Genomic DNA, 26645 nt, shown 5'->3' on the forward strand with positions numbered 1-26645 from the left:
GAATTTCCGACACACAAAGTTTGAGAGCATGCTTTAAAATTTTCCGACAACAAAATCTGATCCTTTAATTTCCGATCGTGTGTAGACAAATCCGATGGACAAAGTGCCACGCATGCTCAGAATAAATTAAGAGACGAAAGCTATTGGCTATTGCCATGTTTATAGTCCCGACGTACGTGTTTTACGTCACCGCGTTCAGAACTTTGTGTGACCGTGTGTATGCAAGACAAGTTTGAGCCAACATCCGTCGGAAAGAATCCATGGATTTTGTTGTCGGAATGTCCGATCAATGTCCGACCGTGTGTAAGGGGCATAAGAGTGTATTTTAGGATTGTGGGAGGAAAGCCACACAAAAGGGAAAACATACCAGTCCTTCTCTAAATAGATGTCTGCTGGGAAATGAGTACAAGGTAGATTTAATAACTACTTAGTTCAAGGTAAAATAACATCAAAGTAGCCCAGCTCCTGCCCTGCAGTCAGCACATTATTGTACAGTGAATAATTTGTGTCTAATGACTTTATGCAGCATGTGACAGCTGTGTGGTGACCCTTCTGGAGGATTTACAGAGGATGGCAGATTTTCTCCCCAGTGTCCGGGACCAGTTGACCAACCTGAGCCTCAGTTCTATTGCCTGGACCCGCTTGGGTGGCCTCAATGCCACCATTACCAACCTCACAGTAAGTAGGATATAAGTTGTGACTTGGGTTATGTAGCTGAGTGACAATATTTTAGACATGATATATATTATGTATATCACCTTCAGGATCTTTGGCTCCATTATCAGAGCTCCATCAATGGCATTAAGGATAAATCTGATGATCTTGAAGATGACAGTTTTAGCCTCGCCCAAGACCTTGACACACTGGAAGAAAAGGTGAGAACTGCTCTTTCCACTTTTTCCATAAGGGGACACAGGGGTTTCTGCACATCTGCCAAATCAAGAAGTAGAAAAGACAACTTGGCTCATAATAAAGAACTGTTAATAAAAGTTGTGCATTTGAGAGCACCTAAAAATTTAGGGTATTTGAGTTAAACCATGTGTGGGAACATAAGCTTATTTCCTATACAGTAAAGACAGAGTAACAATCGCAATTAGGTCTGCCTCTCTGAGCCTGAAATGATGATAAAGCCAAAGCAATAGGTGACAACTGATACCAATACTGTATAACTTATATGTGAGAATGAAAAAAAAAAAAAAATAATAACATTCAGGGTATTCTTTTTCAGGTGAATTCAACCAAACACAAAGCTGCAAACGTGCAACAGGCAACCAAAGTCACCAATCAGAAGGCCAAAGACTTTACAAACCGGGTCCAATCTCTCAACAACCTCACACAGGGTAAAACATTCTGGGGGTGCTTCAGAAAAGGGTGTTACTCTCAAAGTGGTAACTGTGTTAACCGACAAGTAGTGACAACCAAAGCCAACATAAACATGACTCACAGAAAGTGCCTTTTGAAATACAGAATAGATTTAAGCCCTTGGTTGCTAACTAAATTTCAGTTGGTAAAGTTTTTGTTGAAAAAAAGTTTGTCACCCTCTCCACACCACTTTATCACACACAAAACCAACATGCCAGTAAAACAAATCTATACCTTGGTCATCCAGTGCAAAGCAACAGGTTCTCTTTATTGGCTGCCTTATCAGATGCTTATAGTTATCCTCCCTTTGCTTTTCTGCTCAAGCCAGCCACCAGGAGCAAGGAGAAGAGACTCCCAAGTCACCACACAGGGCTGAGGAGTGAGGACTCTTTTCCTTTGTGGCAGTGCTGGGTGCCTAAGCTACCCATCCCCAAACACAAGCACAATCCTATGGGTAGACAGGGAGTAAATCACATATTCCTTCTTACCCGGAAGTGCCAGGTATTTTTCTTCACTCCTATCGGTTGAAGGGAGCAGCAGGGTAGCGAAGAGAAGGTGAGTTTAAGCAGCTGATGGGACCCCTATTAAAGTGAACGTGCATGGGCAAAGCAAAGGTTCACTTTAAGGCTGTAGAGAATGTATTCTTAGATGCTCGTAGCTCAAGCCGGCTTGGAGGAAAACCCACCCCAGATTATCATCATTGTTACCCCAAGACAGCTGTTGCCTGTAGTGTTCCCTTTTCCCTCATAAGCACAGATATAACAATTCACCTGAGGCAAGCTTGTCTAGATGTAGAAATCTTTTACTTAAACATTATTCAGGGGTATGGTTATGCATGCAAGGCCAGTCACCTTCCAATATATTATATTATATTATGTTTATGGACACATAACCATCACACCTACATGAGCTTGTTGGACATCCCTTTTCAAAACCATGAGCAAAACAATGGATTTGTCCCCCTATCTGGTACCCTTGTAGCTATAACAGCCTCTGTTCACCTGGTAAGGCCTTCTATAAGATTTTGGAGTGTGTCTGTGGGAATTTTGCCCTTTTAGTCTTAAGAACATTTGTGTGGTGAGGTACTAATTGTAGATGAGAAGACTTGGCTCAAAATCAGCATTTCAATTCACCCTAAATATATTTTAAGTGGTTGAGGTTGGGGCTCTGTGCCGGCCAGCGGAGTTCTTCCAAGCTAAACTCGTCAAATCAGTTCTTTATGGATCTGGTTTTGTTCACAGTCATGCAGGAAAAGAAAAGGTCTTTCCCCCAACTTGTTGCCACAAGGCCAAAAAACCACACAATTGTCCAAAATCTCTTTGTAGTGTGTGCTGTAGCATTAACAGTACCTTTCACTGGAAGCACCTGATTTTGGAAGCACGGCCATATAGTGTTACCATAGGCAATCAGTTTGTAGATTGTTAAATTACATCCTTTTGAATAGGGCACATGACATGCCTTCTTTTACACCACAATCCATTCCAAGAAAAAAATAGTTAATGCCAACTCCACAGCTATGTTTCAGATATGTTTCAGATTGTTGCCTCCATGGTCCAGCAATACTGTCAAACGTGTCTTCACTGTTACTTTCTGACTGCCTAACAGATCTGATCCATCAGCTGAGCAAGATTGGCACCTCAAATACCACCAATGTGACATCCACCGAGGAGTTCAGGCAGATCATCACTGATGTGGAGCGAATGCTGAAGGAGATGAGAGACAAAGATTTCAACCATGCTAAGGGCTTGGCTGGAAAGGAGCTTGAAGAAACTAAAAAATGTAAGTAATACAGGTCGTCCATCATTGCTGGATCCATAATCATTTAGGCTCACAAAAATATAATTACAGTTTAGATGGTGGAAGTCAGAAAGCTATAAAGGTCAGAGGAAGTAAAACTTCAATTAGGTTTTTAACTTTGGAAGCAACCATTTTGAAGCGATTTAAACTCCTATAAGCTTTCATAACTTAGACTATTCTTTGAACCACACGCGCTGCACTGTCACCCTCGGCTAGATTTCTGCTAGATATAAGACTAATTGATCCTGAATTTTTAACCTTTATGCTTTAGTGCTAGACCGGGTGAAAGCAGAGCTACTTAACAGTGTTAAAGCCAACCAAGACATTCTAAATGACATCAAGACACGGCTGGACACTTACAGCTCAGAGGTGATGGATCTTCGGGGTGCCATGAATGAGGCAGTGAATAAGACTATAGAGACAGAGGGCCTCAACAGCCTAAACCGCAACAGCCTGGAGGAAAACAAGGTACAGCTACCAAGAGCAAACATATTATGAACCTTTCAATTTGTAAAAGTTTGTATGATATAGGGGCGTTTCTCCCTGTCACTTTGAGAAAGGGGTCCCTTGTAGCTCTGAAATGTTGTTGTTTTACATGTTTGCTTGAATAATTGTGTTATGGAGTGTTGGCTATATTGATGAATCTCACTGAAGGATTTATTCTTGCAGCTGAAGCTTAAAGACTTAAAGACTCAGCACAAGGAACTGGTGGCAGCCGTTAAGATGGCGGAAGATGCTCTTGTACAGGTCTCGCAAATCCTGCAGATGATGGAGAACCTGAAGGAAGTAAGTTGTGGTCTGTATATAGCAATGAAGACTGGAAATAGTCACATCCAGCCTAGTGTCACCTACCGGTAATTTACAAGCTACCTATCCTTTTCTTCTTTAGGAATATGAGAAGTTGGCTGCAGGGATTGATGGCGCTCGAAGCTCAATCATGGACAAGGCAAAGACATTCTCCCCCGCGAGCGGCAAGTTAGCCATTGTGGAGCAGGCCGAGGAGCATGCCAAAATGCTGGGACAGGTGGCCAAAAACCTCAACAAGTAGGAGACCTAATGACTTCCTGTAGCTTGTGTCTGAGGGATGAGTGGCCACTAGTATTGTCTTGAGATCTGTTGTCTATTACCTGATCATTAAAGATAACACCAATCTTTTTATAATATAATATGTGCAATTTAGGTAAAATCCTTCTTTGTGTAGACATTGAGTCAAGTCCTGAAACTGCTGTTGGGCATGGATATCTTAGATATGATGTCAGCGGACTCAAGTGACACCCTACAGTGTTATCCTTCGCTCTTCCCCTGGCAGCTACATAATATATTATGTAGGAAGTTCAGGGGAGGGGTGGAGGAGCTGGGCCAGCACAGACAGTAATTAGACACTCCCAAAAGAAGAGAAATCTATGATGTGCAAGGAGAGGGGAGCTGTGCTAGGAAACAGACTTGTCCTGAAGTAGTCCTGAAGTAATTTGATAGCAAGCTCAAAGGCACTTTGCAAGTCAGTATTTGTTCTTATATAAAATGCTTTCAGCTGCACTTTTTTAAGTTGGTGACAAAGTCTCCTTAAAGCTGACCTCAGTCCAACTATGTATATTACACTTGAAATTGCTAAAGACTTTTTAAATAGTTTCTGGAACAATAAGCTGAGCCCCATCTATATGTAACATTCCTATCCTCTGGCTCACATTAGAAATCAGGCTGTGAGTGGGCATGTCTGTACTGAGCCAGTCAGGCTTTTCTATATTGTGGAGTTTTGTCATCCTGACATGTTTTAGATGCCGGGAGAGGATATGCAGACAGGTTTAAGGACAGAGGGGTGACTGAGCAGCCTGGAGGTGATACAGATAGCTGTGTAGAGTTTCAGGCTTTGAATAAGGATGTTACCCTGTTGGCTGTACAGTGCAACAGGCACTGCATAATAGGAATACTGCTATCATTTAACATTGAGCAATAGCAATGACAAATATCTCAATATATTTATAGGTATATTGGACTTTTTCTTCTATTTTTCTTTTTTCTAGTGCCATTAAAGACTCCAATCAAGACATATTCATCCAGAAGGCCATAAATGCCTCCAATGCTTACTCCAGCATCATCGAAGCCATGAAGCAAGCCGAGAAGGCGGCCAAGGACGCCAGCCGTGCAGCAGGAGAAGCACATAAGGTGAAGGGCATGGCCTATTGTAAAGCAGCTGCTGTTATGTACTCTTAAGCTGGTCCTACATGGATTGAATTTCATCTGATTTGTGCTGGATCAGACACAATTTGCTCTGTGGGTGGCCCTGTTGGCACAACCTTATTCAACAAAAGTTTGTTTTTTCTCTTTTACAAGTGGCCAGTTTCGACTTTTGGCAAAGAAGCTGGGCAGAAAATTCTGGTCTGAAACAGCCCCTGCTGTTCAATCAAAGGCAGCCACTGTGTGGGTTTTATGATACCCGAAAGTATCAGCCGTCAGAATACAATACCCGGCACTTCAGATTCTTCCATCCTTGCTTTTTAGGGTGGATGGTGGAAACAAGTATGGCTGGCTTTTAGGGTCTGTGATGTCTTGTGTCTAATCCATAGAATCATAGGGGTTGATTTAGTAAAGGGAAATAGACCATGCACTCTGTTGCTCCAGAGCTTAATAAATGAGCAGAAACTCTGCTCGTTTCCATCATCCAATCATGTGCACGCAAAAAATCATTTTTTTTTTTTTATTTTCCTTGCACGTGATTCGGTATATTTTGCAAAGTGAAGCCTTACCTCATTTACTAAGCTCTGGAGCAACTGCACTTGCAGAGGGCAACTGCACTTGCAAAGTGCACAGTCTAGTTGCCTTTAGGCCTCTTTCACATGAACGATCTGTTCAGGTCCGCCTGTCAGTTTTTTAGGCGGACCTGAACGGACCCTCCATAGACCTCTATGGAGCATCGAATGTCAGCGGTGACATGTCCGCTGACATCTGACCCGCTCCGATCCGAAAAAATGTAATGGAGGAAAAACCTACTTTTCCATCCGTTTTCGGATCGGATCGGGTGACGACGGACTCTACGGTCAGTCATCATCCGATCCCACATAGGGGAGAGCGGCGCTCTGACAGGTCCGTCGCTGCACAGTGTGCAGCGACGGACCTGTCATCTGCCTGCTCAGCGGGGATCCACGGAGCGATCCCCGCTGAGCAAGCGGATGTTCATGGGGCGGATCATCACGGATCCATCCCGTGTGAAAGGACCCTTAGTAAATCCACCCCATAGCATCACATACTATAAGGATGTGTTTGCAGGGTTGTGACAGGCTATTAGAGTATTGTTATTATTATTATTTTTATACAGAATTTACATAGTGCCAACAGTTTGCAGAGCCCTTTATAACATAAAAACAATCACAACCTATCCTCTCCAAGAATCTGCTCGGAGACAGGTGAAAGATCATTTTTGATTGGTTGCTGTAGGTTACTGAACTTTGAACTTTGCTTGATGCCTGATGGAATAACCCTATGTGTCTCTGTACAGGATGTGGTGTCTCAACAGCTGGCAAAAAAAGGAAAAGAACTAAAGGACAACAGCTCCAAACTGGAGGAAAGAGCCAGAACTGCTCAGAGCGAATTAAACGGAGGTGAGATTACACAAAAGGTCATGTACTAGTTGTGTTGTGGCCGACTTTGATAATTTGGTAGGGTGATGGCTTAAATAATTGCATGTTTTGCTGTTTTTTCCCAACCTTTGTTACATCTTAGTGCTGCTGATTTCCTGTCTACTTGTACTTCAGTGATGGCAGCATGGTATTTTTCAGGGCAGTTTCCCTGTAACTGACAATAGTGGACTGTGCTTACAATAATGTGTGTTGGCACAGTTGCTTGTAGTCAATACCAGTGGTGTGTGTTTGACAGAGCGCCAACAAAGAAGCACAATTTAGGAGGCTGCTGTTACCTCTAAACAAGGAACTTCATGGCTGAACCACCAAACGTTTTTTATTGAAAGCTGAAAATTTGAAAAGTTTAAAAGCATTTCTAGAAATTTTATTTTCATTGTGGAACTAATATATAATTTAATATTTTCGGAGGAGGGGAGCCCTGTCAGGTAGGCTGTGTGTCAGCAGCCCGAGTGTGTTATAGCTTACAGTGCCTTGCAAAGGTATTCACCCCCCTTGGCATTTTTTGTGTTTTGTTGCCTCACAACCTGGAATTAACATGGATTGTTTGAGGATTTGCATCATTTAATTTACAGAACATGCCCACAACTTTGAAGATTTTTTTTGTGTTTTTTATTGTGAAGCAAACAACAAATAGAACTAAATAACAGAAAAAGTCAATGTGCATAACTATTCACCCCCCTAAAGTCAATACTTTGTAGAGCCACCTTTTGCAGCTATCACAGCTCCAAGTCACTTTGGATAAGTCTCTATGAGCTTGCCACATCTTACCACTGGGATTTTTGCTCATTGCTCCTTGCAAAACTGCTCCAGCTCCTTCAAGTTGGATGGTTTGCGCTTGTGAACAGCAATCTTTAAGGCTGACCACAGATTTTCTATTGGATTGAGGTCTGGGCTTTGACTAGGCCATTCCATCACATTTACATGTTTCCCCTTAAACCACTCAAGTGTTGCTTTAGCAGTGTGTTTGGGGTCATTGTCCTGCTGGAAGGTGAACCTCCGCCCTAGCCTCAAATCACACACAGAGTGGTACAGGTTTTGCTCAAGAATATCCCTGTATTTAGCACCATCCATCTTTCCCTCAACTCTGACCAGTTTCCCAGTCCCGACTGCTGAAAAACATCCCCACAGCATGATGCTGCCACCACCATGTTTCACTGTGGGTGTGGTGTTTCTTTGGGTGATGTGATGTGTTGGGTTTGTGCCAGACATAGTGTTTTCTTTGATGGCCAAAAAGTTCAAAAATGTTGTCAAAAATGTTGTCTCATCAGACCAGAGCACCTTCCTCCATACATTTTGGGAGTCTCCCACATGCCTTTTTGCAAACTCAGAATGTGCCATTTTGTTTTTTGCTGAAAGTAATGGCTTTCTTCTGGCCACTCTGCCGTAAAGCCCAACTCTATGGAGCGTACGGCTTATTGTGGTCCTATATACTCCAGTCTCTGCTGTGGAACTCTGCAGCTTCTCCAGGGTTACCTTAGGTCTCTGTGCTGCCTCTCTGATTAATGCCCTCCTTGCCCGGTCCGTGAGTTTTGGTGTGCGGCCGTCTCTTGGCAGGTTTGCTGTTGTGCCATGTTCTTTCCATTTGGTTATGATAGATTTGATGGTGCTCCTAGGGATCATCAAAGATTTGGATATTTTTTTATAACCTAACCCTGACTTGTACTTCTCAACAACATTGTCCCTTACTTGTTTAGAGAGTTCCTTGGTTTTCATGGCAGTGTTTGGTTAGTGGTGCCTCTTGCTTAGGTGTTGCAGCCTCTGGGGCCTTTCAAAAAGGTGTGTATATGTAATGACAGATCATGTGACACTTAGATTGCACACAGGTGGACATCATTTCACTAATTATGTGGCTTCTGAAGGTAATCGGTTGCACCAGAGCTTTTTATGGGCTTCATAACAAAGGGGGTGAATACATACGCACATGCCAGTTATCATTTTTTTATTTCTGAAAAATAGTTTTATGTATATATTTTTCTAATTTTACTTCCCCAACTTAGACTATTGTGTTCTGATCCATCACATATAATTCAGATTAAAAAAGCACTGAACTGAAGGCTGTAATGTAACAAAATAGATAAAAAAACCAAGGGGGTGAATACTTTTGCAAGGCACTGTATATGACATTTTAGAGATTGAAATTATCCCTACTTTAACAGTTGTTGATAATATATCAGCCACTCAGGGAGGGCATTGTTTTCAGTCTGTTGACTGATTCATAGACTAATGTCGGGCAGCATTCGGCCTGTGTGTACTGCAGCCGGTCCAACAGAAGCTGTCGTCTTCTGTCAAAGGGGCTTGACCGAGAAAGGTTTGCTGACCATCTCCAGATCATCCCTCTCAGCCAGTGGCTAAGAGGGCTGAATGGAGTATTCTGGGGGGGGGGGGGGGGCGCAGTCTGCCTATCAGAGCACAATAGTAACAGCAGGGGAGATCGCTGTACTAACATTAGATAGTAGAGCGATTTCGAGCTGAGCTGTCAGTTTTTTCATTCAGCCTGCGGGGCTGAACGAAAAAAAACTTGTAGCGAGTACCAGGATTTACACTGTGATAATTAGCGGTAAAACGGGTACAGACATTGCGCAGCACTGCTAATCAAGAGGCAAAGCTTGCATATGTAATAAGCAAATATGGCTGCCCCCTCCCATGTACATTTTGTTCTAACAAATTATCTAAAGAAACAAGGCTTTTAAACAGTTTCATATACTGATAAGATCATCTGCACCTAGCTTATCTCTTTTACATTCTTTTATATATATACATGTTGAAAAGTCTAAACATTCCCTTAAATAGGGTTGCCACCTCATTTAAAGGGATGAGGTGGCAACCCTACCCTTAAAGCAGTAATGACTAGAACTTCAGACATAATAAAAGACACTGCAAGACAACAATGAACATTCAATTTTCTCTGATTACAGTAACTGAAATCTGATTGGTTGCTCATTATGTTGTCTTATTTGATAAGCCTCAAAGGCCTCTGGAAGACATGGCTCTGCCATCCAGTAAATTCTTTGTGATAGAAAAAATGTGACATGGACATTTGGTTTGGAGAGTTTTACACAACTGACTGTTATTCAGGGAGTCAGTGCAGGTCCTGTATTACGGGCTGACCTCTCTTTCTCTTCAGATGTCCAGAAGAAGCTGCAGGAAGCCACAAAGAAGCTGGAAGACAGCAAAGCAAAGAAGGCAAAATTGGAATCCGACCTGCGATCTGCCATAGAGAAAATCAGCATGACACAAGGTAAATATGAATTGTTACCATCGCAACCAAAGCCAAGAGGGCTCCTCCAGCTAAGAGTGACCGGGCCATGGTTGTGATCATCCGCCGTTACCTGCGCCCCCCTGCTGGAACTTTTTACATCCATTCTGAGTCTTCCCTTCATAAGATAACTCTTTATGTTACATCTTTACAGCTGGAGGTCTCTGTGGATCAAAGTCTATTTGTAGATCCAAATGCCAAGCAGTCATTAGCAGGTTCTCTGTATAAACATGCTCACCCGTATTGTCCAGATCTGCATGTTTGCTCACTGTACAGACTATTTGGAGCTAGGGTCTCAAACTTACAGCCCCCCAGCTGTTGCAAAACTACAAGTCCCATGAGGCATTGCAAGGCTAACAGTTACAAGTATGACACCCTCAGGCAGAACCATGATGTGACTTGTAGTTCCGTAACAGCTGGAGGGCCACCGGTTTGAGACCCCTGGTCACTAGACACTAGAGCAGGGGTCTCAGACTGGCGTGCCTCCAGCTGTTGCGAAACTACAAGTCCCATGTTGCATTGCAAGGACAACAGTTACAAGCATGACTCCCACAGGCAGAGGCATGATGGGACTTATAGTTTCGCAACAGCTGGAGGGCCGCCAGTTTGAAACCCCTGATCTAGAGAGCAATAATAGAGGCTTCAAGCCATTTTCCACCCAAGATTGGTTGCTTGAGCAGGAGGTGTTTACATCTTATCATAGATGTACTCTTGTTTTCCAACCTGCTACATAGTACAATAAGGGTGACGACTTTGCTATGCTGCTGCTTCGTCTCCCTTCTCCCCCTTGGGCTACCACTTGGTGACCCCTCCAACCACCTCCTGATCTCTCTTCTTTGTAAATAAAGTGCCAATGCTAGCCTATCCGTCAGCTTACAGAGCAGACACTTAAAGTCTTATTATAGCTTGCATGCAGCAATTCATCTTTATATTAGTTGTACAATCGGAAAGTTTTTTTATCCTAATGCTATCTATGCATTAAGATAAAAAACGCCTTCTGTGTGCAGCAGCCACCCTTAGGCCCCAACACTTAACTGAGGCCCCTCTCTATCCAGCGATGTCCACAAGTGTCTCAGCTGTCCAGATTCTCCTTCCCGATTGGCTGAGATACAGCAGCAGCACCATTGGCTCCTGCTGCTGTTAATCAAAGTCAAGCCAAGTTAGCCAATCAGGGTAAAGTGGGGGCGGGGGCAGGGGCGGGTCAGGGCTCTGTGTCTGAATGTGACTCGGCTTGGGTACCCCCATAGCAAGCTGCTTGCTGTGGGGGCACTGAACAGGAGGGAGGGGCCAGGAGCACAGAAAAGGTACCTGAGAAGAGGAGGATCTGGGCTGCTCTGTGCAAAACCACTACACAGAGCAGGTAAGTATAACATGTTTGTTATTTTTATGGGAAAAAATGAGACTTTACAATCACTTTAAATACAGTACATTCGTTCTTGATCATGTCGGTTTGATAGAAATTCAGCAAGCAGTGTCATCAGTCCTCCCCCAGTTCCCTGCTGTATGACTACAGAGCTTGCCACCCCTTTCCTTCTCCTCACCTCCTGAAGATATAGGGGAGGCATTCTTTAGTTCAACAGGGGAGAACTGGGTAGGACTGACAACACTGCTTAGAATTTCAGTGCAGCAGCAGAGTTGTCAGCTCATTACAGGAACTTATTCCTGACAGATCAACAGGTATTTTTCTGCACTTGCAGCGAGTCACACAGTGAAGAGGTGTGCATGTATTTCAGAGATGTATTTTGCCCAGACAAATGCCCTAATTCTAACATTTACCTCCCCTCCACCCCAACCCTCAATTCTGAAAGTTAACCCCCAAACCACAAGCCTAAAGCCTCGTTCACACGATCGGATTGTTGGCCAACAAACACGAACGTAGTGACCTACTACGAGGAATTTCAGCTCTTGAGCGCCACCCTTTGGGCACCTTCTGCTAATGTCGTGTTTGGTGAGCATTGACTGTGAGCATGTGTGTTTTTACTTTCAACTTTTGTGTGACGGACTTGTGTACAGACGATAGGAAAATCTGACAACAGACCGTTGTCCGCCGAAAATTTACTAGCCTGCCATCCAACATTTGTTGGAGGAAAGTTGGTCAACAATTGTCTGAAGGAGCGTACTAACAGTCGGATTTTAGACCAACAGTCTCATCACACAATTCCCTGCCGAAAATCCCCCCAAAAAAATCGTGTGTATGAGGCTTTAGCCTTACTATGGCCATTCCTGTTCATGAGAAGTCGATCTATCGATCAACTTTTCGTGAATGGGCTTGTTGAAAATGTTTTCTTCGATCAGCTCATACAGTGTATTCTTACAGCGGAGGTTGGGGATTCCTCCATTAATCTGTGCCAAGAAATAGGATGATTGACCTATATATAAAAAAGATCTGGTTGCTTATAATAGCCAATCAGCATCTTCCTGAAGCATGTTCTGTAGTAAGTTAGAGAGAGAAAAGGGTACTCTGATAAGTTGCTCTAGATAACACAGACAGTTCCTCTTTGAGGCACTAAATCTTGAGGTAAAGAATACATCATATAATGTTTCGGCAACCTTTGGCTCTGTTCCCAAGCACATGGTGGCGGGCAGAGACTTCCATATTTTTACACTGGTGAAATTTGCTCTCCTCTTTTTTGGTTTGTTACAGATAATGTGTCAGATAATATAAATAAGGCTAAAGCAAAAGCTGCCGAGGCAAACAATACCGCCACCAAGGTGGAAGCCACCCTAACTGACATCAAGAAGAACCTGGAACAGTGGAAGAACAAGTACGGGAAAATGCGCAATGAGGACGTGACTAAGGCAGTTGAAGAGGCAAAAACCTCAGGTTAGTTCTGATTTTTGGACTAAGGTATAACTTCACCATTTTTTTGGTGCTTACGTGGCTTTAGCCTTGACCTACCTTGCCATAACTCAATGGAATCAATTGATCTGTGAGCTTAAGAATCAGTCAAGAATGGACATTTATAAGAATCAGAATCTTCACTCATAAGGTGGTATACAAGTGCAGCCAAAGTTCTCTGGGTTGGGCGTGTGTGCTGTTGTTCATTTGTATTCTCTCCCTGTCAGCACAGAAACTTCAACCACTGTGGGGAGAGGAAAACTAAATTAACAAAGACATTTGTTTTGTTTTTTCATGCAATTCTGACTGCATCTTTGCTATATGATGATTTTATTAGTCTATTACCAGTACTAAGTTCAGACATCCTAACACCACTGCTCTGAGAGGGTGAGAATATAATAAAAGATCAGCGTGAGGTAAGACTCCTGTATTATAACAGATCAAGAGTGGGAATTCAGATTATCACAGACTGCCGGTGGTTTGTGTATCAACCAGCAGTTTTGGATACACGGGTGGTGGCCAGAATTTAAAGTATAACTAAAGGCAAAACTTTTTTTTTTAGTTTTAGATAGAGGGGAGAGGGATTAGAACGCATGCCAGCTTTTATTGCTGTCTATGGGCCCCTTTAACCTTTCGGCGCCGGCGCCTCCTGGCTCTTTAAGAGGTTTAGGATCCTGGAAGGCGGTGTTTATGATCATGTGACCATCGTGATTGGCTGTCATGGCCGTCACATGACCTAAAACATTCCGTTGGCCATTGATAACTGTGCCGGGAGCACGCAGGGAGCGCTCTCTAGGCACAGCTCTATTTGCACAAATTCATGCAAGTATGCGGGCGATCTGCGCCATCCCACCTGCCAAGAAAGGCCGCATATTTGCGTGTGGCTGGCGCCAAGGGGTTAAGGAGATTCACCCTCTCTATGGGGTTGATTTACTAAAGGTAAATAGACTGTGCACTTTGCAAAGTGCAATTGCTCCAGAGCTTAGTAAATGAGTAAAAGCCTTGCTGACTTCCATCCTCCAATCACGTGCAAGCAAAAATGCTGTTTTTTTATTTTCCTTGCATGTGATTGGGTATTCTTTGCAAAGTGAAGGTTTACCTCATTTACTAAGCTCTGGAGCAACTGCACTTTGCAAAGTTCACAGTCTAGTTGCCTTTAGTTAATCAACCCCTGTTTGTTTTATTTACAATTTTTATTAAAAGTGAAAGTAAAAGAAAATCCCACATTTTGGGTTGTCCCCAGAAAAATAATAGAGGGAAAAATCTTCCAATGGTACACTAGTTCTGGTGACCTGGGGGCCCCCGAGGAATTCCCTAAATTTGCAGGGATTTCCTCTCACTTCCTGTGTCAGCTATGGGACAGGAAGTGAAGGGAAATCTCAGCAATGTGACAGATTCAGGTGTTTTGCTGTGCTTTCAGAAACTGCACAAAACCAGCAGGTAATAACAGAAGTCTATGGCTTAGTGCACCTGCACATAAGTTTGAAAGCAGCCTAGTAACAACTGACGAAGAGATATGCCTATATATACACTGTGATTTTATAATATAAACTGACCTTTATTAATAATCTTCTGTTCAGGAATCTCCCTTGCTACACATATTACGGGCTGTTGCTGTCCCAGGCGCAGTGCAATTGGTATCACTCTGCTTGTGACAGGAGCTGGCACTATACAGGAAGCGTCAGCTTATGTGGCTCTGCTCCATTCCTCTTGCACCGATTCCATTCAGAACACTGATGCTCTGGGATGGCGGGTCAGGAACCTGAGATCTGGGCTTGCCGATCCGCCATCCCAGAACAGGAGGTTGCGGGCCACATCAGAGGGCCCCCGTGGGCCAGCGGTTGGGCACCCCTGTGTTAAAGTGTCACACAGCTACAACTACATCAAGTAACACGGGTTCCCTCTTTGTTTCTTCCTTATGTTTAGTGTCCAACTTGGAGAACACCATCCCGCTACTTCTGGATAAACTCAACAAGCTAGAGGGCCGCCAAGGACAAAATGGCAGCATTTCAGACAGTATCCAGCGAATCCGCCAGCTGATCTCTCAGGCAAGAGATGCTGCCAGCAAGGTGAGTGGCATGAGCATCAGAAAGAAATTTTTTTTTTTTTTAAACGTGGACTTTGAAGCATAAAAAACTGTAACGCTATAAAGGTGGGCAGAGGTGGTAGACATTGTACTTGTTTTTCCAGTTGTTGCAGATTTTTGTGTTTTTTTGGAAGTGTTCCATGCCCCAGTCTAGTCCTAAAGTGCCTCCATGTTCATTTATCACTTTGGAATATCAGTTTGGCACATACACCGGACTCTTCTGCCCCGTACACACGATCGTTTTTGTCGTCGAAAAAAGATATGATGGCTTTTCCGACGGGATTCCGCTCAAGCTTGCCTTGCATACACACGGTCACGCAAAAGTTCGCTGAAATTACGACCGTCAAGAATGCGGTGACGTACAACACTAAGACGAGCCGAGAGAATGAAGTTCAATGCTTCCGAGCATGCGTCGAATTGTTTCCGAGCATGCGTAGGGATTTTGCGCATCGGAATTGCCACGGACGATCGCATTTTCGGATAGGAACTTTTCCCAACCGAAAAATTGAGAACATGCTCTCAATCTTTTGCAGGGTGGAATTCCACCAGCAAAAGACTGATGGAGCATTCACACGGTCGCATTTTCTGACGAAAAACTCTCATCGGTCTTTTGCAGGCCGAAATTCCGATCGTGTGTACGTGGCATAACACAGCTGATCTCTTACAGAGGTCAGTAAAGGTTGTGGTTTATCAGTGGATCTTAAAAGAAAGCTGTCATGGATTCTAGCCATTGCTAGCCTCGCATTCTGAAAATGCTAGTTTTCCGGCTATCACACTGATCATAGAGCTTCATTATTTTGAGCCTTCCTGATGAACCAGAGGAAGTTTGCTCAGTAGGTGGCCCTGTTGGCTGCCATCGCGTCCAGCATCCCATGACTGAAAAATTAAAGGAGCCGGGTTGAAAAATGGCAATGTCTAACTTTTTTTTACTATTCTTTCTTTTCACGGCTACAGCTACACTTTGAGATGAGCGATAACTAATCCCAGCTAATCCTTTGCTCTCTCTGTGACCTTAATCTTCTGTAGGTTAAAGTTCCTGTGAAGTTTAATGGTAGCTCCGGGGTCCAGCTCCGCACTCCCAGCAACCTCCATGACTTGTCTGCCTACACGTCTCTGAAGTTACACATACAGAACCCAACACCGCAGAGCAAGAAGAAGCGTCAGGCCGAAGGTGAACAGACGCGCTTTGTGATGTTCCTTGGGCATGAAGATGTAAGTATGACGCAGTTAGTGCTTTAATGAGAAATGTTCTGTAATACTTTTTTTTTATCTAAGTTAGCCATGTTACATAAATACATCATCACTTCAAACACCGAGTGCCCTTCCTATGAACATATAATTGGATTATGGTGACCAGTGCCTCCAGCTGTCAGCTATATGTGAAGTTTAATTTCCCTCTGTAGTCTCTCCCGCTGTACTGTCATATGTCTGTGTCAGGGTATTGGAAAGCTGAACTCCAGGCACCTATAAAAGAGAGCAGTTAGTGAAGCTCTGTATTCATGAATATAGCAATAAATGTTGTTTTGTTTTAAATTGAAGCAATTTACGTACCTGTATTTGACTTGGTATCAGCCTCTTGCAGTCCTTTTACAGCAGAACTCAGACTGGAGGAAGGCGAGCTGCGCCCTTATGCACCCTTAGCCAATCAGTTGTGCTGCAGTGAATAGAGCATGCTAATAGGAGGAGAGAGCAGAGTGACAGCTGCTTCTCCTTTCACTGTCAGATGGGGGGGGGGGGGGGGGGATAAAACCTGTAAATATTGCTGAACTGCAGCCGAGAAAACCAGGTCTCCTGCCCTGCCAGGCAGGGCTATGCTGTGGAGCCATGTAATTCTCAGGACTGAATAGAAAGAAATAGAAATTATTTTGCAAGTAAAACCACTCACCTGCGTATTTTAACCGTTTGACTGGGGATTCCGCTTTAACTCCCATAATGCAGTGGGAGTTTCACCTACTCTCATTATCTCTTCTTTTTTATTGCCCTTACAGTACATCCGGAAAGTATTCACAGCACTTTACCTTTTCCACATTTTGTTATGTTACAGCTTTATTCCAAAATGGATTAAATTCATTATTTTCCTCAAAATTATACAAACAATACCCCATAATGACCACGTGAAAGAAGTTTGTTTGAAATCATTGCAAATTTAATAAAAATAAAAAAACAAAAAAAACTCCCATATACATAAGTATTCACAGCCTTTGCCATGACACTCAAAATTGAGCTCAGGTGCATCCTGTTTCCACTGATCAACCTTAAGGCCCGGTTCACACTATTACGACATACCATCCGACTTTGGGAGCATGACCTGTACAAATCAATGGTTCCCTATGAGAGCCGTCTTAACTGGTCCGACACAAGTCAGTCCAACTTTAGAAAAGGTTCCTGCACGACTTTTGTTCCGTTTTCCGCCCATTCAATATCATTAAAGTGGGATCCTCGTCCTAACCATCCGACTTTTGACATCCGATATGGTGATTACAGCAGCAGGAAAGGGAATTTATGTCACACCGGGATTGTTTTCATTGGTCAAAGGACAAGTCAGACCATCTCAAAGTCGGAGCAAAATCTTATCCTGTTCATTCAAGTCAGATGGAAGTAGGACCGATGTCGCAGGGCAAAGTAGGATGACAGCCGTACAATAGTCGTGTCGTACCAGTGTGAACACGGCCTGAAATGTTTCTACAACTTGATTGCAGTCCACCTGTGGTAAATTCAGTTGGTTGGTTGACATGGTTTGGAAAGGCACATAACTGTCTATATAAGGTCCCACAGTTAACAATGCACGACACAGCACAAACCAAGTCAAGGAATTGTCTGTAGACCTCCGAGACAGGATTGTATCGAGGCACATATCTGGGGAAGGGTACAGAAACATTTTTGCAGGATTGAAGGTCCCAATGAGCACAGTGGCCTCCATCATCCGTAAATGGAAGAAGTTTGGAACCACCAGGACTGTTCCTAGAGCAGACCGCCTGGCCAATTTGACCAAACTGGGGAGAAGGGTCTTAGTCAGGGGGGTAAACAAGAACCTGATGGTCACTCTAACAGAGCTCCAGTGTTTCTCTGTGGAGAGGGGTAAACCTTCCAGAAGAACAACCATCTCTGCAGCACTCCACCAATCAGGCCTGTATGAACCACTCCTCAGTAAAAGGCACATGACCGCCTGCCTGGAGTTTGCCAAAATGCACCTGAAGAACTCTCAGACCATGAGAAATTAAATTCTCTGGTCTGATAAAACAAAAATTTAACACTAGTCAGGACTGAGGGAAAGATAAATACAGCAATGTACAGAGACATCCTTGATGAAAACCTGCTCCAGAGCGCTTTGGACCTCAGACTGGGGCGAAGGTTCATCTTTCAACAGGACAATGACCCTAAGCACTCAGTCAAGATAACTCTGTGAATGTCCTTGAGTGGCCCAGCCACAGCTCAGACTTGAACCCGATTGAACATCTCTGGAGAGATCTGAAAATTGCTGTGCACCGACGCTCCCCATCCAACCTGATGGAGCTTAAAAGGTCCTGCAAAGAAGAATGGGAGAAACTGCCCAAAAATAGGTGTGCCAAGCTTGTAGCATACTACTCATAAAGACTTGAGGCTGTAATTGGTGCCAAAGGTTCTTCAACAAAGTATTGAGCAAAGGCTGTGAATACTTATGTACATGGGATTTTTTCCCTTTTTTATTTTTTAATAAATTTGCAAAGATTTCAAGCAAACTTCTTTCACATTGTCATTATGGGGTATCGTTTGTAGAATTTTGATGAAAATAATGAATTTAATCCATTTTGGAATAAGGCTGTAACAACAAAATGTGGGAAAAGTGAAGTGTTGTGAATACTTTCTGGATGCACTGTATATAGCATATGGTGTGGCCAGGGGTACACAGTTTTTGAGGATGTCCATTACTAAAGATGGGCTATTTTGCATATTAATTACAGTCATAAAACAGAAAAAATTATTAAAGTAGTTGTAAAGGCTCAAGGATTTTTACCTTACTGCATTCTATGCAACCCCTCTAAATACATACCTGAGCCCGGTCTCGATCCAGCGATGCGCACGAGAGCAGAGGCTCTCTTGGCTCCCGTTACTGTCAATCACAGCCAGTGAGGAGGGAGCGGGGAATTCAGCTGAGTACGCTCTGTGTGTCTTATGGACACACAGAGCTGACTTGGGAGCAAGCTCTGGGGGCACTTGGCGGGGAGGAGGAGTCAGGAACGTTTTTGGGGGACCTGAGAAGAGAAGGATCAGGGCTGCTCTGTGCAAAACCACTGCGCAGAGCAGGTAGGTATGACATGCTTGTTGTTTTAATTAAAAGCAACAAAATAAAACAAAGCTTTACAATCACTGTAATTATATTAACGTATATACATTTTTGCAGGCTTTAGCTAGACTGGAGTTGCACTTTGCAGAGGTTTTATAAAGAAAGGAGCGCTTGTGCTTGCAGCAAATCATGATAAGATGAAGTGTTCCCAGTCTGTCAGTTTCAGATTAACCTAAGAATACAATATGTCTTTCACTTCTGTGTGCCCGACAACCTTAAGCTGGCCGTACATTATACATTTTTCTTATTCAGTTTCCTTTAGATTTACTTTCAGCTTTGTAGTGCAAGGACCTGCCTGATTGCATACAAATTGAAAGTGTTTAGGTTTGACCGGTAATGGAAAATGTGTGCCGCTCAGGCTAGAAGGGAAAGCAATCCTGTGCCCACCGCTGTGTGTGCAGGCCAGGGAAGGAGCTTATTTCAACTCCATACAACTGTTGACCCAAGGATGGATCCCATGCAGCCGCACATCAATACAGACAAACTGGTATTCGAATAATTGGCAGTCTCAGCCTGGGCTCCCCACCAGGCCACACCACCATTGCGTTTCACGCCACTCCTCGGAGCTTAATCATGATTATGAGGGGCGGAGTGAAACGTGTAGGGGGCATGGCCTGGCAGGAGCCCAGGCTGAGGCTGCCATTTTTTCCAAAACCAGTGGGCCTGCATTGATGTGCGGCTGCATGGGATCCATCCCTTGCTCAACAGTTGTTTAGGTTTGACCTCATATTATATGGTTTTGGTAAATCTAAAGGAAAATTGTATAATGTATGGCCTGCCTTACTCCGTGCATATTAAAGCAACCATATCTGAGAATTATAGAAGACATAAAAAGGTGATTTCCCACTGGTTATTATTTGGCAATCTTGCTTTACAGGGTGAAGGAGATTACTTTGGGCTGCTCCTGAAAGGCAACAGACTGCAGTGCATCTATCGTCTGGGGGACCAGGAGCCGACCGTCCTGACAGCTAACGAGGACATCAAAGAGCAGTTTGTCACCGTTGTCGTAGAGAGGTGAGCAGTTTATTTCCCGCATTAACGGTGGAAAGAGGAATCACGTTTATTACTTTACTACGGTACAGGTTTCCTACAGCGGAAATGTAAGGGCCTACTTTTCAAGGCCACGTCTGTGTGCTGAAACCCATCTTGAAAACTCTGCAGCTGTCAGTAATCTTAGCATGTGTTACACTCACAGCGGCTGTTATTTTCAGGGCTGTCATTGCATTTAATACAATGAAACTGCAGGTTATCACTGCATGAGCTGCCTGACCTGCTGGAAAATGTTGATTGGGCAGACCAGAAAACCTACTTGCAACTAGTATTGACTCAGAATAGCCTAGTCAGGGGGCCTAGAGGAAGCAAAAATGTCTCCATACGTGTGCTCTCCTGTTGGATTTATTTGCTTTATCTGCTAGAATGACACTTCAATTTAATAAAAAGACACATTCAAGAGGCACTGAGACTTGCTGGATTAGTCAGTAGCCTGTAATGCCAACATTATAGACAGGAATAAACCATGCCCTATAATGCTGGCGCTACTGATACCGTAATCATAAACCTCACAGATTAATATGGAAAAGCCTGACTTTAAAGCGGAAGTAAACCCATCCATCAACAGTTTCATTTACGGCACGTGCCGGAAATGTGACACTCCCATTGGTTGTGCTCTCAACCAAACTGTCAAACCATCCAATGGCTGGTGTCATAACTGATCACATGTGCAGCATCATTGCAGTTGTAGATGAAACAGAGGCAAAGATGGCAGCTTCCTTGGCTGAAAACGATAAGGGGGTTTACTTACACTTTAAGGTCCATTCCTACTGAACTCAAAGCGGTTCTTCACCCTAGAAATAAAAAAAAAAAAAGGAAAAGTCAGCAGCTACAAATACTGTAATTGCTGACTTTTAATAAAAGGACACTTACCTGTTCAGGGATCCAGCGCTGTGCTTGTCCGAGCCGGCTCTCCAGCTATCTCGTTTCTCAGCGGGGGGACAGATGCAAAATCGGACCAATGCTGCATCCACCAAGGTAAGTGTGATTCCGAGTTGGCGGGGGACAGATGCAGCATTCACCTAGGTAAGTGTGATTCTGAAAAAAAAAAAACAAAAAAAAAACTACTTCTCTTATAACTGTAATTTTTGCTATATTTTTTCTCTTGTTTTTGTAAAACTGAAAAATGATTTCAATAAAAACTATGAGAAAAAAAAAAAATACGCAATTTGGACTTCTATATCATTTGGCCAGAAAATGTTTATTAGAATGTTCATAACCAAAAATGTAATATTAGAAAACAAAGAATAGTCACTGCACTTGGATACTCTCAAGCAGCTGACATAAAATTGTTGGTAACAATAAAACAAATTGGAAATAGATGTATATGCAGCACTGATGTTAATAAAATCACAGGAAAGTCCACTGATAAGAGCAAAAAAAGAAGTCCATTATCCCAAACTGGAATCACCAGTGTAATATGGCAGGATAAGGTGAATAAGAAATCCTCCACCGGACACCAACACGCCAGGCCTCTTACCACAAGCAGTGGACCACTAGATTATAGGTGGTCAAACAAGCATGATGTATCCACAATACGGTCATGACTCCACTCAGCTATCAGGCAAATACATCTCGTGTGATCCTCACGTATAAAATCCATAAATTCATGCATAAGATACAAAAAAAAGCAACTTCTCATGGTGCAGTATATCAAAACAGGATGACCTTATTCCAAGTAGTATTTCCAGAATACTCACATTTCATATGTTAAAAACGTGCATATCAGCATCTAAAACAATCCAATGTTTCCAACCAGAAAGAAGTCTGCGGTCAGCGCGTGTAGCGTCGTGACATCAGAACCCAGGCTCATGTAATCCAATAAAAACTCAATGGTAGTTTATTGTATTTTTCTTCCATCTGGATGTGAGAATGTAATAAAGTAGAATTATAGTCAAAACTTGAGCTAATGTCTTTCCAGCGGAGACACAGCCAGCACTGAACATCTGGCAGAAGTTTTACTATTCCCAACTTTATCCAAAGCAAAAAAGAAAAAGTTTTGGCCTGAATTTCACTTGAGTTGCAGGCGAGAAGTCCCCTGAAACCTTTGGGGGTAGCTGGGTAATGAGCACCTGGAGTCTGTAGGAGCAGTTTGGACAGAGCTAAAGCTTAATAAAACAGGAGAGGTTTCTGTGATGTGGAAGTTTTTGTATTCTGCTGGTTATCCTCCATGTCTTGTCCTGGCTTTGTTATGGAAAGCAGTCTATGCTACCATCTCTGTCTGCTCCCTTCCCGACAGGATTCTGCAGTACGGCCAGATGTCTATCTTTGTCACCAAGGACAGCCTGCACGAGATCAAAGGAGACAGCAAAGCAAGTGGAGAGCAGGGACTGCTGAACCTGGACCCCCAGAAAGTGGTCTTCTATGTCGGCGGCTACCCAGCAAGCTTCAAGGTAAATGGCTAATTGGCACAAATCTCACGATTCACCGTGCTTTCAGAACTTTGTCTCCTTCTCCATTGCCCAGAATTAATTCTCCTTTTAAGTTTCAGATCTTAGATTTTTTTTTTTTTTTCTCAGATTGAACTGTGATATTGGGTTATGACATGCCTATAGCGTGTTTATTGTAGCTGATGTTTCCCTCACCACACCATTCTCTCTGTTCTTGCTGTGTTCGCTCTGCTTGCATTATACTTAAGTTTGAATTTATACAGGTTGCTCCAGCAAGTCTGCCATAGGAAAATAAATTAAATTCTAGTCTGTGTTGAACTCTTTGTGTAAGCTTGGACTGCAGATAAGAGAAAAAAAAATATGAAGTGATTTTTGCCTTCTTTGTAATACAATACTTGATGCCTGAACAACAAAATAGAGTGCGATTAGCTCCTGGCGTACGTTGCCGCCAGGCTCTGCCAATGTCAATACAACAATGTTGTAATCTAATTGCAGCCTCCTGCCTCACTGGATTATCCAAACTTCAAAGGTTGTATAGAAATGGATACCCTCAATGAGAAGCCAATCAGCCTGTATGACTTTGAGAGAACCTTCCAGCTGGACACGGCAAAGGATAAACCGTGTGCCAGGTACGTATCTGCACAGTGCCAGTCTGGTTTTTGTGTATCCCTATGGCTGGGGCACACATAGCTACACACACACACACACACACACACACACACACACAAGCCATTGTTCTCATACAAACATAAATTTACACCTTATACTACAATGTGGGCCTTAAATCCAGCAGCTCAGGCACTTCCTGAAAGAACTCTTAATTAGTGTCTAATTACTGCCAACTTGTTTTTAATCTGCGGGCTATGGCCTTTACTGGCTGCATGCTTGCCCGCTGCTTTAAAAATGATATTGGAATGCCCCTTTATTGTGCATAACAGAAAAACATTATTATTGGCAAACCTCCAAAACTAGTCTCAGCTACTAATACTAAGGTTAATAGTGGAGGCAGGATAAATGATAATATGTCAAATGTATCTAAAAAGCTATTTACACAATTCATATGTGATCTGTTTTATCTCCCAAAGGATTTGTAGTGCTTTCCAGTGATGTTTGTGATTCATTCACCTTTGCCATCACAGCCAAGACAGTGACACCAACAGTTAAAGTGTACAGTGGTGTCACTTCCCTGCCTGCCTGGACATTTTACTGAAGCAGCAATTCATTGTTAGGTCATCAGCTCTGCTCACTCTGCCTTCTCCTGTCAGAGCATGTGTTTGCCGCAGAGCCTGATTAGCTTCCAGTAATGCCCTTCCCTCTCCCAGTGTGAGTGCTGCTGTGCAGGTGATGACAGGAGGCAGATTTAAAGACAGGTGCTATTACATATGAAGGTTGTATGTTATGTTATATTTGATTTAGAGATCTGTGGGTTGCTCAACAATATTCTAAACTGTCACAGTACCCCCTGTTATGAGGGCATAAAAAAATTAATCTTTATTTGGGGAATTTTACAATATGATTGTTCCTGCTCCTTTTCATGGTGGTTTGGTTTTACCAGGTCTAAATCTACTGGAGACCCATGGGTCACTGATGGCTCCTACTTTGATGGAGCTGGCTATGCTCAGGTCAGGCTGGAGAGCCTTACAGGAGTATCCAAGAGATTTGAGCTGGATGTCCGTCTGGTTTCTTATAACGGCATTATCTTCTTTCTTGATGCTGAGGTAAGCAAGTTTTTTTTCCTATGTAGCAGCTGAATGTACTGACATCACAACCGGTTTAATAATCATTGCATCACAGATACACAGCAAGAGGGATGTTATTTTGTTTTGCTTTGTGCTTTTTGATAGAAGTAAGAAAGCAGTGAAACCTCTGTAGTGTATTAAAGTGATATTAAAGTCTTGTTTTTTTTTTGTTGTTGTTTAAAAATAGCAAACATGTTATACTTGCCTGCTCTGTGCAATGGTTTTGCACAGAGCAGCCCAGATCTTCCGCTCCTGGCCCCTCCCTTCTGCCGAGTGTCCCCAAAGCAAACCATTTGCTATGGGGGCAACCCAAGCTGAGCCTCTGTTCTGAGTGTTCATTCAGCCGTGGAGCCATGGCTTAACCTCACCCCCTCTCTCTCCTCATTGGCTCACTGACTTTGATTAACAGTAGTAAGAGCTAGTGGCGCCCGCTGCTGTCTCAGCCAATGAGGAGGAAGAGTCCCGGACAACCGAGGCACTCGTGCAACATCGCTGGATCTAGATGGGGCTCAGGTAAGTATTAGAGTGGCTGAGGGGGGCTGCTGCACGCAGAAGGTTTTTTCTTATCTTAATGCATAGAATGCATTAAAGCAAAAAAAAACCTTCTGCCTTTAGAACCTTAAAGCTTTTTTTTTTAAAGGCGTTTATAATTTTCACTTTTAAACATGACAAACAAATTCCAGCCAATGGCAGTAGTAGCGTTGGCTACGCAGTGCTCATCAAAATTACAGAGCAGAATAACACATACTAGACCATTTTTGGAATAGCATGTTCCTCACAAAAAAATAGTCCAAGTAGTTTGTACCACAAACCGGGGCCAGCCACAGCAGCCAGAGAAGAGGATAGATAGAGGAAAAAAAATGGGGGGTAAGCTAAGACAACAGAACAGCTATACACTCAACCACTCACTACCCCATATACACACACACGCATGCAATGCTCATTCTAATTGTCAAAGAAAAGGTGTACAGCAGACCCATTAAAGAGACAATTGACAGGAGACCAAATCTGCCACCTGAGAAGCCACGGCTGCCATACTTTGGTGAATTTTTTAGAGCAGGCTTGCCCCTTGTAAATAAGGTTATACAGGGACAGCGCTTGGTTTATTAAACGGCAGGCATAAGACAGGGTGGGCAGAGCTGGATCTTTCCAATGTAGCAGTATAGCCTTTTTTGCATAGAAGAATATCAGATGAAACATAATACGCCTACTTGTATGTGAAACACAATTATCTATTTTAGAACCACTTTAATGTGCTTTTACTAAACAAAATGCTGTACATACAAACTATTACAGTTATAGGAATACAGTACAAGACTGACAGAATTCACAAAATTTGCCTGCAATGTACACATGCAAACGCTATCTCTTCTAGAAAATTAGCATGGATAATATATAAAAGAGAGATACACTAAAAGTTGCTTAACTTGGGTTATAGATTTAGTGTCATCCCCAGGTTAATGCTCCTATTTTCAGTCTTTCTTTATGATGGAGTCATCTTCCAGGAGCTAGGGATCTTCTAGGTTCCTTCTTCTCCGAAGTCCAGATATGCTTCCTCCTGTCTCCAGCGCAAACAACCAGTACCAACCCTTTATCTTGTGCACAGGATTTGTTCAAGTCCCTTTCACCTCCCACCAATTCCTGTCATTTCCTGTCCTGAGCTTCATGAACCAGTCCAATAGGTTCATTAGCATATCAATTTAGCTAATCCATGGTCTTAAAATTTTATTCCATATTTATGCTAAAAAAATCACTAAAATGGCCATAGCAACACATATTTGTCGCCTGAGAAAGCAGTCTGTTCAATAAAACTTCAGCAAAAAGAACTTTTATCAGTGGAGGGGGGGCAAGATCTTGTATATACATTTTATGTTTCTGCTGCGCATTGTTTAAGAATGGCCTACTGAAAAATTGAAAAATAAAGTGGGTGTGTGAGAGGTGAGTTATAAGGTATTACTCTGCTAGGCAAGACCAAGTTTCAACTGCATTAGTCATGTCAATGGTTCATTTAAAAGCAGCAGACCTCTGTCTTAAGCAGGGTAGTGATCTATTCACAAATGTGGCTCTTTAACTATGAATGGAATTTGATGGTTGGTGAGAAATGACTGACTCTGAAAGAAGGCCTGAAGAGTAAAGTGGTTGAAGACCCTCACATATACCCAGTGAA

The 26645-nt window shown here is 43.0% G+C and overlaps 1 protein-coding gene across 5 annotated transcripts in view; it reads left to right on the forward strand.

Moving 5' to 3' along the window:
- LAMA5 (laminin subunit alpha 5) overlaps positions 1-26645 on the forward strand; it is a 221665-nt gene that overhangs the window by 159331 nt on the left and 35689 nt on the right. For all 5 annotated transcript variants that reach the window (XR_012236861.1, XM_073607510.1, XM_073607511.1 and 2 more), the window contains exons 49-65: positions 527-678; positions 765-875; positions 1229-1340; positions 2968-3141; positions 3431-3627; positions 3829-3945; positions 4049-4203; positions 5181-5322; positions 6653-6755; positions 9919-10032; positions 12695-12874; positions 14816-14958; positions 16002-16187; positions 20177-20313; positions 22589-22742; positions 23235-23368; positions 24295-24457. Coding sequence is in view for 4 of the 5 variants with exons in the window: in XM_073607510.1 (XP_073463611.1) it covers positions 527-678; positions 765-875; positions 1229-1340; positions 2968-3141; positions 3431-3627; positions 3829-3945; positions 4049-4203; positions 5181-5322; positions 6653-6755; positions 9919-10032; positions 12695-12874; positions 14816-14958; positions 16002-16187; positions 20177-20313; positions 22589-22742; positions 23235-23368; positions 24295-24457 (2474 nt within the window). In the remaining variant the exon portion in view is untranslated. The remainder of the gene's footprint in view (positions 1-526; positions 679-764; positions 876-1228; positions 1341-2967; positions 3142-3430; positions 3628-3828; positions 3946-4048; positions 4204-5180; positions 5323-6652; positions 6756-9918; positions 10033-12694; positions 12875-14815; positions 14959-16001; positions 16188-20176; positions 20314-22588; positions 22743-23234; positions 23369-24294; positions 24458-26645) is intronic.

Source organism: Aquarana catesbeiana, linkage group LG12 (assembly GCF_042186555.1).
Source record: "Aquarana catesbeiana isolate 2022-GZ linkage group LG12, ASM4218655v1, whole genome shotgun sequence".
Taxonomy (NCBI): domain Eukaryota; kingdom Metazoa; phylum Chordata; class Amphibia; order Anura; family Ranidae; genus Aquarana; species Aquarana catesbeiana.